Source organism: Motacilla alba, chromosome 14 (genome assembly GCF_015832195.1).
Source record: "Motacilla alba alba isolate MOTALB_02 chromosome 14, Motacilla_alba_V1.0_pri, whole genome shotgun sequence".
Classification (NCBI taxonomy): domain Eukaryota; kingdom Metazoa; phylum Chordata; class Aves; order Passeriformes; family Motacillidae; genus Motacilla; species Motacilla alba.
The window spans coordinates 14189148-14207299 of NC_052029.1; the positions used below are offsets into that span (position 1 = coordinate 14189148).

Below are 18152 nucleotides of genomic sequence, written 5' to 3' on the forward strand. Positions count from 1 at the left end.
CTGAGTACAGCCAGACCTAGGAGAGAAAGCCCAAAGAGTTAAAATGAAAGTTCCTCTGCAAATGAATTTCTAATTTGATTTGCTGAAAGAGTCTCACTCAAAAGAATCAACATGCCAATACCTGTTCAGAATTAGCAGTGATGGGACCAGTCACATTCAAGGCTGGGGCCTGAGGAGCAGAATAGGCCGTTGGAGAGGACGAAGAGTAAGAACTGCTGCTCATCCTTTGCTGAGACTGGGAATTGTGCATATTTGCTGCAGGATCAACTTCAGGAACACTCTGCCACATCAGAAAGACAGGAGTTCAAAAGCTGAGCTGGGACAGCACTTGCTTTGTCAGCAACCTCAGGCCAAACAGGCTCAAATATAGAACATAATTGCACCTTGTGGGAAAGGTCAGTGCAGCTACTAGAAAAGACTGGCAGCTCCAAAAATCTTCCATGCCCATCTCTTTTGACCCAACCCACAAGCATTTAAGTCCATTTAGTTTTACAAGAAAAGTGAGAAGCAAAATAAAAACAAGATCCAAAGAGAAAGAGTTGTAAATTATTTTAAACTAGGAATTAAGTTGCAAGCTTCCAAAAAATGATGTGATACGTAGATACTGAATTTAATTAACCTTGACACAAGAATTGTAATCTCTCAGTCCTTGATCACTTGCATTTGCTGCTTCAAAGATTCATTAACTTCAGTTTTCAGAGTGAATAATCAGAACACCTGTGATCATTAAGTTACTTCCAAGCAGCAGTTCTGTCTGCTTTCCAGACCCAACTTTCCAGAGGTGTGAAGTTCTCACATTACTGTGGGATCAGAGAGATTCAGACTCTGTACACCCCTAATAGATAGGCAGACCTTGGCTCAGGGTTATCACCAACAGAAGCAGCCACACTTTTGAGCAAAAGAAGTAAATCTCAATCACAAATCCTGCTGGGCTCTCTCTGAACAAATTAGTTGCATTTGTTTGGTGGTTTTATGGTACAAGATTAAATGTAACAATTTACAACTTCTCAGATTGATGATTGACTCGAGGGAGGAGATAGCTTATCAGTCTGTATTATGCCCCTCTTACATGCCCTTTCACTATTAAAATGTCCTTCCAGGAGAGAGAAAATGAGCCAAATTCAGAGAAATGGGAGGGGGAAAACGAGTAGTTATCCAACTATTTAGACATGATGGGAAAACACCCCTGGAATTGCAAGGCTGCAGCTTACCCTCTGTGGTGTGTGTATTGGAGACAGAGCATCAAGATCTGCCATGGGGAACTCGATGCCTTTCCTCTTGAGCTCTTCATAAATATGCACGACTCCAGTTAAATCGGGGCTACTTCGGAAGGCGTCAGCCCAAGCCTGGAAAACACGAGGGATTATCCATAAACCTTCCAAATGAAGCTCCAGCCCCACCCTGACCTCAGATACCGACTGCAAAAGCTTTCCTAGATTTCAGCTTCAAAGGAAAGCTGGAATTATCAGACCTGGTCTAGAAAGGTCTGCAAATATTAAGGCAGTCACCCACACATTTTATTCAGATATAAAACAGACAGGAACCCAGTGCAGAGTAGCTGTGAGTAGCCCCTGACATCATCAAAATCCATGAATATACACGAAAGTCTCTTCCCATCTCCTCTCCGCAGCAGTGATTGATGCTGATCTTTTCTGGCATATTGCACAGCAAATGACCCACCAGAAAAGGCCTGTGTGAAAGATCCAACAGATCTAACCAAAATTCACAAAGCTGTACAATCATCTTCAGTAATCTCCATTCACTTTGTCAAACATCCTCATTTGTTGCCAAAGGAACAACACAGCCATCAAGTTGTCTTCAGTGTTTTATTTGGAGCAGACTTAAATTAAAGAAAAAGGTCCTTTCTGAGGTTCTTGTCCTGTGAAAGAGACAGTCCCCTGAGCAGCAGAATTAACAATGCCTGGGCTCTGACAGAGCATATCCAACACTCAAGACACCCCAGTGTGGCACAAAGGATGAGTTTAAAAGAGAGAAATTCCCACAGCCAGAACATTCATAATATCTCTCCTGCATGAATCCTCTGGTGTCTAAAAAGACTTCAATTCACAGTTGAGCTTTTCCTTCAGTGGGAGCACTAAGTGCTACTCTTGGTTAGCCAGCCTCCTGCACTCACGAAGCTGCTGGGAGCACAGTATGCTAAAAGCCTCAACCCCCTTCACTTGTGTTGGAAATGAACCAAATATTAAAAATGTAGAGGAAGGAAAAACTGAAATATTATGACTCAATTAAAAAATGAAGCATTCCACAAACCCCCACATGTGTGGAGCAGGGTATCAGTGTACTGGATCCAGAACTACTGCGAGACGCACGTGGGCTCGGAACTTAATTCATTTAGTCATCACTTTTACACTAGTTCCTTGACTATTTTTTACTTTAAAAGCTCTTTGAACTGTTTTTTATATTTGAGAGGACAGAAATCCAAGATAGCAAAGTAAGACAAGAAATAATATTAATTTTTGACTTGCATTCCTGTCCTGTTCAGTTCTAAGAAAAAGCATTTCCTACCATCCGTGCCTAGGAGACAATCCATTATCAGGTGCAAGCAGACAATCCTGGGTTTGCTTCTCAGCTCTGTTAAGAGTAAATTAACTACATCAACTGTTCTGATGCAGTGCAAGTCCAAACAGCCCTGCTTGAGCCAGAGAAAACAGCTCTGACAGCACACAGCCATTGTTTCCTTGGAACTGACCTTCCAAAACATCCCCAGCTCTGATGGAGGTTCTGACTGCACAAGTAACTCCACCTTTGCCATTTCACTGCCTTTTCAATTTACATCAGCAGCCATCTGAATGATGCTTCTACATAATGGTGTTCACCACTTCAACTCTACTTGCAAGCAAAAGTGAAAAGTGTTAGGCAAGGGATGTTCTATTTAATAATCATCACTTAAAAGAAACTTAGAGGCAAAAATATGCTGCATTCTGTCCCCAGTTTTTAATGAAGCTTGTTTATCCAGGAGGATGCACTAATGCATCCCCTCTTTCACTGGCTTCCTGTGGATTTTGCAAAATGATCTCATTTTATCTGCACTCCACCTTTTAAAAATATTCTCTCTTCTGCCATTCTCTTCCCTGGAGAAAGGAGACACTTCCATTTGTATTCTTCTTCACCTGAGCTGGGAGCATTATCTACATTAGTGTGTCTCAGAGGTCACAAGCAGGACAGGCACTATTGTCCTAAGTGCTGTCTACACACATTGTAAGACAATCCCTGTCCTAGACAGCTTACAACCCAACCAGGCAGCTGCAATATTAGCTCTGCTTTATGGATAAGGAGCTACACTAGAGCTTAGGAGACCTGCCCATTGTCCAAACACGTGTAGGACAGAGGGGAGATTGAATTCAGAGCTTCTAAGACTTTGGGCCAGACTATCAAATGTAGATACTTCAGGATAAATCCCACTTGGATCCTCAGTGTGCCCAAAGAGGTTACAAATACCATTGTAAATCAGCCCCCTAAATTGGGGACCATCCCAGTGCTTGGACACTGGGTGACAGGCCAGGTCTTACCAGGGGCACAGTGACAAGGAATATTTCCAAGGCCTCGTAGCAAGGTGAAGAAGGATGGATAAGCACTATCTAACATATGCTAATTCATGTACACTGGGAACAGGTTGAGAAAGTGAGACACAAGATGCTCAACATCTCAAAACAAGTTTCTAGATAAGAAACTGGATGGCAACTTTACCTACCCTTTTCATGGAAAGGCCCAGGAATTTCACAGCTGTGTGTGTGAAGATGTGTGCTGTTTGTACAGTTCTCTTCCATGCTTCCAAGTCTGGGCTATTAATCCCCTCATTTCCATTCTTATTAATTTCCCAATAAAAATAATTGGATATAGAAAGGCATAAATACAATGTTGATGGGGCAAAGCTGAGATGGGCCCTCTGGGACTGGGTTAACTCCAAGCCCAGGGAGCTCTACAGGGCACAGCCTAAGCTGAGTGAAGCTGTCATGGGGTGTTTTGGGGGTGTGTGTCCATAGGGCACCTGGGATGAGTGGCTGCCATCACTCTTCCAAACTTGTCAGGCAATCTGGAAAACAAAGTCCCCTGCCACCTCCAGCTAAAGAGACACATACAGAACCCACCCACAGGCAACCTTCATCATTTTCAGGCTTTTTATATCAGAAGGCATTTAGTACCAGAGTGAGGCTTTTAGCTCTACTGCACTAAGTCTCCTCAGATAAAGCTCTGTTTAATACACTGAGGCAATAACTGTGGCTTTCTGATTATGTTACAAACACTCCCATCTTAGCTGCATTCACCACTGGGAATCCATTTAAACCCAGAGCCCAGCAAAACCAACATTCCCTAAAACAACATGGAAACACACCCAGTTTGTCTTTATGGGACAGTTTTTAACCTCATCTCCTGGTCACTGCATGCATCCACTCTCCCACCAAGGGAGACAGAAACCTGAGGGCTCGGTCAGATGCACAAGAATTGCTTTTAATAATTTCATTAATTTTGTGCTATTCTTTTAAAAAGCCACAAAATCATATAGCAGAAATAAAGGGACCCCACAGACCCTAACTCAATGCCCATTAATTCCACCAGCCTACCTATTTCCTGTTCGAAAATCACTTATTTACATTGTCATGCTCTAAGGATGCCCTATCCCTGCATCCAGATAAGAAATAAAGCAGCAGAAATCCAAGTGCATGCTTTGCCATAAAAATCAGAAGTGTATCTGGCAAATGATGCTGTGCATTTGTAAATACCTCCCCACAAGGAACACTGCAGCAGGTTTATATCATTTTAAATACGCAGTGTCTTTTAGTCTCTGGTGTATGCAGTAGCCTGTGGAAGCTTAGTGATAAAGCTTCCTATAATTGTCAGATTTCCTCCAGGCAGGCACCAATGTTTCCTCATGTGTGGCTAATGGTTTGTGGAATTAACACGGCTGTTTATTGTTGTGCTGCACAGAAGGAGAAGTGGCAGACAGGCCCATGTCTGAACTTCCCACTGCAGGCAAGGATCTGACAGTGTGCTTTTACTGCACAATAACCACAGAAAAGACAGCAAAACCATTTTAATTCCTATATGGTCATTTACTTTTCTATAACCGTCTTTGAAAGGAATGCAGAATGCTTTCAAATGGAGGGAAACAGCTCCATTTTCCGGTCAGGGAGACAGACACAGAAAGGCAAGTGTTCTGCAGCTGACACCAAAAGCACAATCCTCTGAAATCTCCTGGCCTCAGCTGACAAGCTCATCACCGAGGCAAGTCTCCAGCTTTTAGATATGAGTGTTAAATTGCAAAAGCATCCATTTACCTTTTATTAAATCCTCTTGTTTTAGCGTGGTACCTCTCTAACTGGAATCCAGACAGCTCTCCCTGGATAAAATATCTATGTGTGTACATGTCTGCCTCTCCCCAGCAATCTGGATATATTGTTTGAGTTTATATATAAAAAACTTGCCACATTTTTAACGATGACAGCATGTTTAGTGATGCGTAGCATCGAAGCAGACAGTCCTTATTTCAGGCAGCAACATATGGAAGCAGAGACAAGCTGTGTACCTGAATCAGTGCTAGGACTTTATCCTGCACTATAGTGGGGGGGTTGTTCTTGGGTGAGATGATTTTCACCAGAACTCCATCGATGAAGTCACGGTTTGCCACCAAGACATGGAAACGATGGCCACAGTTCTTCACACAGGTCTCCAACACCTACACACACAAAAAAACCCAACATTCATTGCTGGAGCAAAGCTTGATCATACACACAGCACCAGATTTTTTAATTTATTTTAGATTTTTTGATGGGAAGATGAGAAGATAGAGGGGAGATCACAGTTATACTCTTACTACTTCTCTTCTTCCCCAGTTTTGCCAGAAAACTTCTCTACACACACATTCAGCTGTACCTCACCCACTGTTAACATATTGGGCGTTTTTGTGATCCACCTTTCCTGTTTTCAAGGTAAAGAAATGGAAAGTTTCTTTGTCTTCAAAGCAGAACTTTCCAGCCAGTGCAGCTGAACAGCCAAGTACACAGCAGCACATCAGGAGCAGGTAAGACAGAGGACATCCTGTCACAGTGAGATATTATCGTGCTGTGCCACTCCACCATTTTCTGTGTGCCTGGAACACAGCTGGACCCAGTTGCTCCGAGCTATAAGCCATGTTTTAGAGCTGGGAATTCAGGTGAATGATCTTCACTCATTCAAAACACTCCCCTGTGAATGCTCTGACAGGTTATACTTTGACACATTTTCCCCCTGCAACCTAGCTGGAGGCACCTTCCACTTGCCATTCAACTGCCATGGAAGAACAGCTGTTGATTTCTCTCTGAAGAACATGATTAGCATGGAGATAAATCCAACGCGTCACTTCTCCTTACAGCCATGCCTAATAACCACTGCGACTCTGTACCGAGGAATCCGTAATTACTCTCCTCCTTCAGCTACTTTCATCAGCCATGATGACACGGGCTCATTCCTGATGGATTCTGCTCTTTCCTGCACAATGGATAATCTCATGGTTTGGACTTTGGTAATCTGTCAAAATGACAATCCAGGATAGGAAATGGCAAGAAGACAGAAAGTGTGGTTACGCCTCGTCAGGGAGACGCAACAAGAGCTCTGTGAAAGAATCATGCGGGATAACTCGATCTAGTTACTGCCAGAGCCAGCCCAGCACCCCACTCAGGAGGGCTGCCCTACCCAGAAAACCTCCAGCTAAAGCCATCAGCAGGAAAGGTCACTGCTAAATTATCCCACACCTTAGCAGTGCTGTCTGAATGCACAGAATATAATTTACACTTTATTGAGTGAAATTAGATCAGCATAAATTAATGCGTTGTCTCCTACAGAGATTCATTCACGAGGGAAATTGTGCATCAGCTACTTATGAAGCTGAAAATATGGCAAGTTCATCATCCTCACTTGCAGATATGTCCACAGCTGTTGCCTTGGAGTGGAGGAATGGTTGGACACAGGGAAATGAGAGTAGAAAGGAAAACCTCAAAGACTAACAGACCCATTTGAGCCACTTTAACTCTCCTCTGTCAGTACTTGGGATGAATAAGAGCCACGAAAAGAAGCAGAAATCAATTGAGTTGGAAAACCACTATGCAAAGCTTCCAGCAGCTCTCCCCAAGGAAGTGAGGAGGCAATTGGAGAGAAGAAAAGGGCAGAGCAGAGGCTGTTAAAGGAAATAGTGTGTACATTCAAGAGAGTGCCAGGAAGAGGAAAATGACAAAAGGGTTCTGCCCTTTGAAGCATTCCAGCCTGCCCCCACTCACCGTCAGCGCCAGCATGACCTCTCTGTAATTTTTGTTTCCATTCAGCCTCTTCTTCAGTGCTCGAATGGCATCCTTGGGCCTGAAGGAGAAACACACCATTTTAACAGACAGCTCAGACAGCCTTTTCACATCCCATAAACTGTGGGAAAATGAAGCCTTTGCCATTTCCAGCTGGACGTCAGCATGGGGGGTTAGCTTCAGATCATCTGACTAGAACCAAACCAGGGTTATGGAGAAATATGTGAGGAGACAAGGTACCACAGAAATCAAGACTGGAGGAATTGCCCCAAGTCTCCAAAAATTCAGGCTGTTGATTAGGCAGGGAAGACTGACAGCCACTCTGACAAGCCCAGGGAATAAGAGCAGTGATCAGTTCTCCTGCAGACTGCAAGCAGCAAAGCTTTCTGGTGCTGGAGGTGTGTCAGAAAAGCTGTCTACACAAATAGCTGAAATGAAAGGCATTGCAAAGAGATACACCTGCTGAAAAACAAAGGTGGCACCCTCTCCAAAAAGTTTTTCATGCCAGCCCTCCCAAGCAGAGGCTGACCACAGAAAACATCACAGAATCATTTGAGTTGGAAAGGCCCTCTTAGATCACTGAGTGCAACTAAGCCCACCACCATCCTACATCCCAAAATGCCACATCCATGAGTTTTTTGAATGCTTCCAGGAATGGTGGTTCCACCACTTCCCTGGGCAGCCTGACCACCCTTTCAGTGAAGAATGTTTTCCTAATACATCATCTAAATAAGTTGCTCTCCTGGCACAACTTGAGGCGGTTTCCTCTCATCCTGAATCCTGGAGGTACCGCACCATACAGCATTTTCTGAGAGCAGGAGAGGTCTAGGGAGCAGGAAAACCAAGCAACTGATCTGCAAACTGCATTCAAACCATGAGTATCTGTCCCCAGCCTCACTGCACCTCCTCACACGCTGAGTACAAGCAGAGGAAGATTGTGTTCAGGGACCTTTCCAAGTCTCCTGAAATGGCACATACCCTTCTTCTGTCTCGTTGATAATGTCACAGATCTCCATGTTAAGTGTCCAGTCTTCACTCTGCAAAGAGCCATCTGTGGCCTTTTCTGTAAAGGAAAGAAAAATAAAACTTTTCACATCTTCCTGATGAGGTCTATACCTCAATCCATCTTCAGTTAGTCCGAGCTGAAACTATTCAGTAACAGACAGAAAAAAAACAAATCCCTGCTGACAGCAAACAATGTCAATCCTTCCATCCTGGTTTTAGGGATCAGCATAGAGGTTTCCAGACAGAATCAATTATCCCTCCAGCCCACAGAGATGGGCTGTTCTTCAAAGACTCCTGAATTCCTGGGAGAGTAGGAAAATGTCAGCTAATTCCAATTTAAACTCTTCAGATGCTGCATTGCTGGCAAGTTATGAGCTAGGAAAATATCCCCCCCAAACCAGCATGACCTCCTCCCTGTTTCAGCAGCTAATACCTCCACATGAATTGAGGGAGGAAAAATAGCAACCTGGAGACAGAATTCAAGTAATTTCAGCATGAAAAGACCCACCAGCATGTGAAAACATTTAGCACGTAACAGTTCAGATCACGATACCATGACATCTGTCCCATGCCATGTCCCTCTCCATGCTGGGGCTCTGTACACACCTCCCAAGCTCTGCCTTCCTCCCAAATCTTCCCTCACTATTTGTGTGGCAGGTTAAGTCACTCTGGCATCACTCAATTCCCAGGGAAGGATGACCTATAGCACTGTGACAGTGGCAGATGCCAACTGTTGGCAGTTTAATTTATAGACATCTGCAGGAGTAGCATAACCATAACTTGTAGTAATCAGTTGACAAGAACTATTTCCTCCTTGGGATTTCCTCCTAAATCAATATAGTTCTGTCTAGCAGTGCCTGGAACATCCCTGGAATTTTTCACACTCCTCACTTGCAGCATTCAAATCCTATCTGCTACCCACAGTCAGGAATGATGTCAAGTTGAACATAAAAGCCTGTCACCAGGAAGATCTAAAAAGAGGACCTTTGAGCCAAGCATGACCTTCTCTAAATTACTCTGGGTTTTTCTACAGATCCCTGGCATCCAATGCTGGAAGACAAACAGGGTAAGCAAACCCACTTTTAAACATTTCAAAGCAGAATTAGGTACCATCTTCTCCAACTATCCTTCTGTCTACATGGAACCCCATCTGTCCCCCAGGTCAGGGCAGATTTTGTTTGGAAAGACCAGGCTCCAAGGACTTCACACATCTCTTTTTGTTTACCAACAGTGCTTTTTTCCTATTAATATTTCCATCACTGTGACTGAGGATACAGATGCCCACAGGCCACAATTATGGGACATTATTTGGAGAAAGACTGTGCCTGGGTAATTCAAGTTTCAGTGACTTGTCTACAACAAAATCCTGGTTAAAGCAGCTCCACCAAGGACAGCAATTACAGAAGTTTGAGACAAACCAGCCAGCTGTGCAAAACCCCAGAAGGGAGAGCTGAACAGAAGGGAGAGGACACCATGGAAAAGGAGATTATGGAACAGGAAAATATTTGTTACAGACCTCACTTCTCATTCTGAGAAGCAGCACTGCAGTGTACCCACTGGGGAGGGAATGGAGGCTGAAAATCTCCCAGCTGGATCTTTTTCAGCCATCACCACCTCATGGTAAAGTTCACTTTGATCAATGAAAATTCTTTATGCTTGAGAGATGCACAGCTTCCTTAATGTCCAATAAATACTGGACAGGTTACTGAGTATTTTTAATTTACTGCATTTACAGGGCAGGCTGAGCTGTTTAACGTTTTCTAGGATACTTTGTGCAAAGCTACTTGTAAGAATCACTTCTGTTAGTTGCTTTGTGTTCTTACAGTCTACATAAGGTTTTATTGCTACAGAATGTGATCTGCCTTCACCTCCATAGAGTCCTTATCACTTAAGAAAACATTTTATTCAACATTAGAAAAAAACCCTTAACATTCAGAGATTAAAAAAAAAAAAAAATCACTACATCTGATCTGCTAGAGAAGGTGATCCCCAGAGCTGCAAAGGATTTACAAGCCAAATGCTCCAAAATAAGAGATTGTGCCTTAAATAGAGAGTATTCCTTAAGCTGGGCACATCATTTTTTTCCTTAATCTTCAACTATATTAACAAATTTGTGTGTTCTTGACAGTATTTGGCATCAGGCAGCAGCTTAGCAATGTTCAGTCTCTCTAGTCTGCTATAATCACTTTTTATATATGATTTTGGAAAATGCTGATCCTACACAAAGTTGTGCTGGCAGCCAATTCACTCGCTGGTCTTGTAAAACCCATGGAGTTAAGGTTTATTTTGACAAAATGTGGATATGGCAGCACTCCATAGATAAAAAAGTGGTATTTTGAAGATAGCAGAGTGAAGAGATGCTGCTGCAGCACTGTACAGAGGTTGGCACTAGAACGCCCATCTGTGGTCCCTGATAACCTTGGTCATATTCCCTTTTTGAGATACTCCAGGGAAAACAAAATCCCCTTTCTCCCAAAACACTTGGTTACTACCTTTTTATTTTTGCATTTCTGCATACACAGCTGAGACTGTGTGGGTTTAAGACATAACAGTTGCCTTCTTGAGAAATAGTTCTTTTCCCCTTGGGTAATTTTTAATTCGAGTAAGAGTCAGAAGCTAATTTTAGTCTCTTCTTCAGCAACAGAGAGCACACGAGCACTTGTCATCTGGAGTTGTGTCCTTTGTAGGGTGTGTGACCCAGATTTGCTGCTGCAGTGCTCTCTCAGCTGTACAAAGGAGTTCACTGGCTGCAGAGGTTTGGGTGGGATTAGCCTGAAGAGCTGTATTGTGCAGCAGTGAATTGAAAGCCTGCAGAGCTCTTCTAGAACCAAAACACAGCAGGCTGTGGTTCTGGATTTCTAGTGAAACAGCTCTGCCTGCACTCAGCTGTAGGAGAATCCCTACCCAACATAGCCAAAATGCAGGAAATTAAAAATACTCAATAACCTGTCCAGTATTTCATGGACTCTTTGGAAGGCTCCTCCTCAAACAGCACCCAGATACAGCTGACAAGATTAAACAGATTTTGGAAACTAACACAGAGCAGCAGAGAAATGACACTCAAATCATGCAAATCCCCTTTGAAAGAGGAATCAGTTCCTCAACCTCTTTCATGCCCATTAAAAGGCATCAGTTCATTCACACATGAACTCTGGAATGGGACCAAAGGATTCCAGGGTGCAGTAAGAAATGTTAAGAGGGAAGGTGATGAGAAGGAGTTTGCCCTGAACTGCAGAGTTTATGGTATAGTTTAATTGCATCGCAGAAGGGCTGGCAGCTCCCAGCCTGGTGCCAAGGGCTCCTTGCACAGCTCCTGACTCAGGAGCAGCTCTGAGCACTGGGATAATGCCGGGTTTGTGTCTCACACAGAGACATGATACCACCAGTGAGATTATCAGAAAGTCTCTCTCTGAAACAAGATGCTATCAGCTCCCACCACGTGTCCCAAATTAAAGCATAAATGTTCTGGTGGGAAGAAAGACAATCTGGCACTCCACGCCTGACACGCAGCAGACCTTGGGCACTGCACACGCACACACAGCATCAGCTTATCTGTAGTCTGTGAGGAAAAGGAGAAAAAATGGTGCTATTTTTTCCATTCACACCTTCCCTCTGAGATCCAGCTCTTGTGGCCGCATTTCCACGCTCTGCCAAACGGCAATATCAGCATTTCCCTGCTCACGCTGAAATCCTGTGTGATTTACAGCACCCAGAGGCTTCAGCAGTGCAAAGTTCCCAGTACAAACAGTCTCAGTGCACACACCCCCAGCCAAGCTCTGCCCAAACAATCTGCTCCGACCTGGGATGTCACCACAAGGAAACCAGGTCAGAAATTCCTGTACAATCACCACGTAACAAACAGGTTACACAGGGCAGGGCAGGGAAGGAATTAGCTTCTAAATGCAGGAAGAAAACAGAACAACTTCTATCACCCATCCTGAAGCCAAGTCAAAAGCGACCTCACAGAGAAACACTAACACTGGTTACCCTCAAGAAGCTCCTCTCTGCTCTCTTCAATCCATACTACTGCTCCATGTGCATGTTTGTCCAGCTGGGATTGGAATCCTGACTGCTGGAAGCACTGAGAGCAGCTGTTCCAGCCCGAATGATGACAGGACCAGGGTAAAAATCTCTCCAAAAGTCCATCTATAAGTACCCATAAGTCTTTATGGTGCTGTAGAATGGTCTTGGGAGGAAAGGCAAAGGGAAAGTTAAATGTGGCACTTGCTAGAAATAGCATTAAATGGAAACAGCACAACTGCAGTTTTCTGTTTGAATATCAGAATCTCATGAATGAACAGATCTTTTTTTCAGAGAATTCAGTTTTCTCTCTTGGGTCTTGTCCGGATGTTGCTTCAGAGACTCTCAATTCATACATTTGGGATGAACTACACACACGAAATCACCTTCTATTTATGCAAGCAACATGCACACCAGTGCATTGTGTTAGAGAGATCCAAAACCAAGAAAGCTCCAAGTCCAAACTTCTCCCCTTCCCTCCCACAGTGTTTGGTGTTTAAATAGCATAAAACATCTTAGGGTTTGTGGTTGGTTTTTTTTTTCTTTTTTGCTTGCAAGTTCATAAGACTGCAGATCTTAGATCTTTGTCTCGTCTCTTAACAGTCCACCTGCCTACCAGCTGTGCTGCACCACTGAAATTAGCAAATCAAACAGTCAGATATGTTATATTTCACTCTGCATAATAAGGATCAGAAGGAGCCACAGTACCAGCAGGTTTTTGCTTCCATCCTGCTGGCTCCCCTCCCTTCCATGCAGCGTTGCTCTCTCAGAAGCGAGGGGCATCTGCTGAGGGTAAAAGCAAAATGCTTTTACAGACTGAGCTTCCAGGAAAATAGCAAGAGTTTTGCAAGGCAATGCAAACCAGACAAGATTGCTCAAATGAACGGGACGGTGACATCTCTGAGCTGCAGCCTACAGAGCTGTTTTACACTTCAAAGCACCATTACATTTTGTGACTGCAGTTGTCTCTCTTGGATTCAATCATCAATGACCCCCACAGCACCATCAATAAGATCGGGGAAAGACCATACAGAGGCCACGGAAACATATTTCAGCTGTCCAAGCAAAATGAAGATAAGACCAAAGACCTCCAGCACTCACAAAGCTGCTGAGTTCAAGGCATTTCACTCAGGAGACAGAGACACACTCAAATAACACACTTGGATACTCCTGGACCCAACAGCCTATTCTTGTTTCTCTATATTTGCTTTTAAAAAGACAGTCACGGCCACTTAGACATTATGGTAACCAACAGGAGGATTGTTCCTTTTTATCAAAACGCTCCTATTAAAATATAAATGTGACTCATTCAAAATTCAAGATCAAAACTCAACTCTGGAGTGACTTACTCATAAAACCCTGCCAGCTTCTTTGTTAGAGCGCACAGCTCCAAGAGCATTTTTCAATTAGCCACCTCACTGCTCCAAGTCCTTTTTCTACATTCCTTATTTCACACTGCTCTGAAAATGCTGAGCTTCACACTTCCAAGGAAAAAGCCAGTCAGCTAGAACAAACGGGCTCAATCTGAACGGCAAAGCACTACAGAAAACGTGATTTGGGTTGGACTGCTGCAGCACCGGCCACCACTTGTCATGACCACTGTGATTTTTCACCTGGTTTTCAGCTATGCTCACGCTAAAACTCTTTGGGATCAAATAATTTATCTTCCATTCATTGTTTTGCCAAAGTTTCTGGTGCTGAATAAATGAATAGTTGGTAATGGCTGCAGAGTCTATGTTAAAATAAAATAAAGAGACACTGTGGACAGGCACAAGTGCAATCCTAAAGAGTATTTAGTGCTGTTGGAAGGCACAGCAGTAAACTGGGAACTGTCATTTTCTCCAATTAACTTTCAGGCTTTCTTCTTTTTGAAGGTGCCACCCAAATGCCAAACTTCCTCCAACCTGCTTTCCAGATCACACGTACCTGCAATCATGAATACATAGCACATAATTACTGTGCCTTTTTAAGGACCTCATGGTACTCACAGTCATGCCACAACATTCTTGTGATTTAGATATGCTGCAGGAAAAAACGTCACCCACAAATTCAGCCTCTCGGGTGCAGGAAACTCCAGGTGATTAACTGAGCATAGCTGCACTGCAGGTTCAGAAGCAGAGCAAGGTGGATGGATTAATACATATTAAACAAATATTAACAGCTGTACAACAAAGACTTTTCTTTCATACTCAGATCAGAGCTTCACCTGAACAAAAAGAAAACCAAAACAGAAAGCCTTATAATAATATCAGATCAGGCAAGGCAGCATATCAGCATGGCTCACTTAGTTTATCTCATCTCAAAGGTCTTGATACATTTGCAGGGTGAAAAACCAGTTGGACCTTCCCATCTGCAATTGTATGGCACAAGAAAGGCCTGGCAGGACAACCTGGTCCAGACAGCTTCTGTGCTCAGATGTGCCTCATCTCAGGCATAAATGGTGGTTTAGTCACAGTCCTTAAAAGCATTTGGAAGCTGGATCCCAAGCAGAACGGTGTGTTTCTATACAATAAAGACTTTTGTTATGAATCTTCTCCCTGAAGTTCCCCCATCAGCAGAAATTGTTGCTGCTGACAGCAAACTCCACTGAATGACATGTGTATGTGAGTTGCTCTCTTCCAAAACAGATGGCAGAGAGACACTACTGCTTCTTTAAAACACAGTGAAATCCATCTGACTTCTCCATTCTACACAGCTTTAGAAACAAAGCGCAGAAAGCCACCTTCCTCCCGTGCCCTGACACTCCTCAGAGCTCACACGCTGACCCGTGCTCTGTAAATAGCTGTCCTTCAGAGCGAGGTCACACACAAGCAGCTCCCAGCCCACTGAGCCATTTGCATGATTCAGAGGCACTTTTCCCCAAAATTCAGCCTTCACTGCACGTTTCCTCATCTCTTTGAACAGTGACCTTGGGTAGATTCCCACCTCGCTGCCAACCCACGGTTTTCAGATGATGGTGCTGCTTTGTGATTGACAAACAGGGACCTGCTCACGTCAGGAATCAATACACCCAAGCCTTCAATCAGAAACGTCAAAGCAGTTTTAAAATCTGTATTAATGGATTTTAATGGATTTGAATGGAGATGTTTGATTTACAGTAGAGGAGCAACAAATCAATGGTCCTTTATGACACGTCACATCTCGTGACAGTGTCCCCTCGTCCTGTTGTGTCGGGGGGATGATGACTTGCCACTTCACAGACATCTGTGATCTATTAGGCAACACTTCCAGCAGTTTAATATCATCCCACTCGGAGTGTCCATCTTTCTTCTCGGGATGAGAGGCATGAAAGCATAAATTAAAATCTCCTGGGTGATGAAATGGTCTCCTTCAGATTTGCCTTTTCTAAATTTAACTGCAACGTGTCCGTATGATTCTGTGTGGGAGAATTTATCAGCACGGCGTGGTTTTAACAGCTCAGTGCATCAGGATGGGCACCCAAATCTCCTCCTCCTCTGAACACTGTCCAGCAGCCAGTGTTTTACAACAAGATCATCAACATTTAGTCATTTCCATAGCCAGAACTTATATTGTAGCCCACCACTTGCCAAAGAGGTTTGATCCTGGTTTAGTTTCTGGAATTTGGATGGTTGGAGGGGCTACCTCATTCCTTAACTTGGGCTACCAGTTCCTTAACTGAGAATCTCTGGTATTAAGCACTGACATACTGGATGAATGACATCTGTTGATTAACACTAGAAACACCAGATTTTTTAACAGTTTTGGCTCTCCAAAAGACCCCAAAAACAAACAAAAAAATCATTTTCTGAACACCCATTATTAGCTGAGAATCACTCACACAGACAGCCCCAAAAATCCAAAACCACTGACTGCACTAATTTTTCCTAATGCCAAAACCAGCAACTGTTAAAAAAAAGAGCAGACTCCATTCATTTTATCAGCCTTAACTTATGAATCTCAGAGAAAGAGGCAGCTGAAAGTAGGGAAAGCAGGCAGAGAGGTATCACAATTCCATATCCCAGCAGCACAACATGCTGCAATCATCATCAAAAGTAAGGAGGCATCCTGATCTGTGACTATCTGCCCCATTCAGGACTTCAACAGCATCCAGAAATTACAGGTGAGCCCAAAAAAACGACTTTATGAAAAGTTATGGATGATCAGTGTGTCAGTGAGCTATATTTGAAATCTATCAGCTCTTGATGGCCAATTTTGTACTACATGAGTAAAGCAAGTTCTAATAACTCACTTGGGACTTCACTCCAGTACTTACAAGCTACGTGCTTTTCATATTCATAAAACAAAACTAATTGCCTTTCATGGATGAAATGTTCGAAGAATTTTTAATCCATGTCAGCTGCAAACTCTAAAAATCCATCCCCATATATTTCAAAATCCCCCTCCCACCTGCTCACTTGTAACATGTTTGCTGCAAACAAACTAGGAGGCAGAAAGAATCATCAGGCTCCTACATTAGAATTATTTGTATTATTATTTACAGGTTGCTCCTAAAATCAGTTGCCCACTTTTTGACGTGCTTAAAATAAAATGAAAACACTACTGAGTGAGGGGAAAAAACAGGCAAAATCTCCCACCCATACAAGGAGGCAGTTACAAGAACAGGTTTACTCCTTTGCTGCAGCATGCTACATGGGATTTTAAAACAAGTGTTCACACGTGTTAATTAAAATGTGTTACAAGTGAAGTGCAACAACTCCTGCAGTAACTATTCCACGTGCACGCTCCCACCCCCAGCTCTCCTACAACTAGGAAGGTGAGAGCTGCATCCTCTGGAAAACCACAATTATCCCACATGTAGAGTGAACTAGACAGAGGAGTCTGCAGCTTTTGGTTGATGGGTTGTGTTTTCTTGCGTGAAAGCTCCAGTTTGCATTTCAGTTTTTCAGCCTTCCCTTGCACTGCTCTACAGAACAACAGCAGGCCTGTGCAAGAGGCAGCAAGCTCCAACCCCATCCCAGTTCTCCAAAATCTCCACGGCTTGAGGATCAGCATCTGGAATATTCTAGGTGTTTTCACCATGGGAGGAGGGAAGAGCTGGCTCCTCTTCCAGTAGGTGACAGGAATGACTTTTGCCAGTGCTGTGGTCACTGGAAGGCTCCACTGCCAGCTGCCCATTCTGCTTGCTATGCCTGCAGAAGCTCAGCAGATAAACACTCCCAAGCAATCTCCTCAGGAAACCCCAGTGCAAATCAGGCAACGGCAAAAACAAGATTCGTATGTGCAATCCCATCTTGGGGGCTGAGAAATGTGGATTTCTTGGTCTCTAATAACCCTACTAAAAATTCTGTTCCATTTTTACAGCCCTGTTTTCTCATGTGCCACTGCTGTAGATAAGCCTGAAAAAGACTGATAAATAGAAAATGTAAATACCAGAAGTTTAGGTCAACTATGCAAACGCCTATTTCTGAGACTGTCATTTTAATTTTCCCTTAAGTCCCCATTCACCAACTTGTGCTATCTAGGCACACAACTTTGTAAATTCTTCAGGTCAGGAGCTGTCCCAGTCCATTTCATGTTCCACTGCAATTGTCTCTATTACATCATACCATTAGTGTGGCAAAATTAATAAAAATGCAAATGTATCAGGGGACTGCAGCCTAATTTTGGAAAATAACTCTACTGCTTTAACTGTTTTGGACAGTTAAAATTCTAACAAGAACACAAATTCTGAGCAAGGCTTACAAACATTTTGGCTTATTTAAGAGGTGCAGCAGGGATGCAAAGCCCAGCAATGGAATAGGCTGATCTGGGGCAGAGTATGGATGGGGGGGTAACCTTCCCAGTGAACACATGCAGCATTTTGGAATCTGCAGAGAATCAGCTCCTCCTGCTTGGGAAAGCCACGAGGACGAGCAG

The 18152-nt window shown here is 43.4% G+C and overlaps 1 protein-coding gene across 3 annotated transcripts in view; it reads right to left on the reverse strand.

Annotated features, from left to right (window-relative positions):
* TOM1L2 (target of myb1 like 2 membrane trafficking protein) overlaps positions 1-18152 on the reverse strand; it is a 53391-nt gene that overhangs the window by 26254 nt on the left and 8985 nt on the right. For all 3 annotated transcript variants that reach the window (XM_038151828.1, XM_038151827.1, XM_038151826.1), the window contains exons 2-6: positions 8268-8352; positions 7272-7350; positions 5546-5695; positions 1212-1346; positions 122-280 (exon numbers count right to left, since the gene is read on the reverse strand). In XM_038151828.1, coding sequence (XP_038007756.1) covers positions 122-280; positions 1212-1346; positions 5546-5695; positions 7272-7350; positions 8268-8352 — 608 coding nt within the window. The remainder of the gene's footprint in view (positions 1-121; positions 281-1211; positions 1347-5545; positions 5696-7271; positions 7351-8267; positions 8353-18152) is intronic.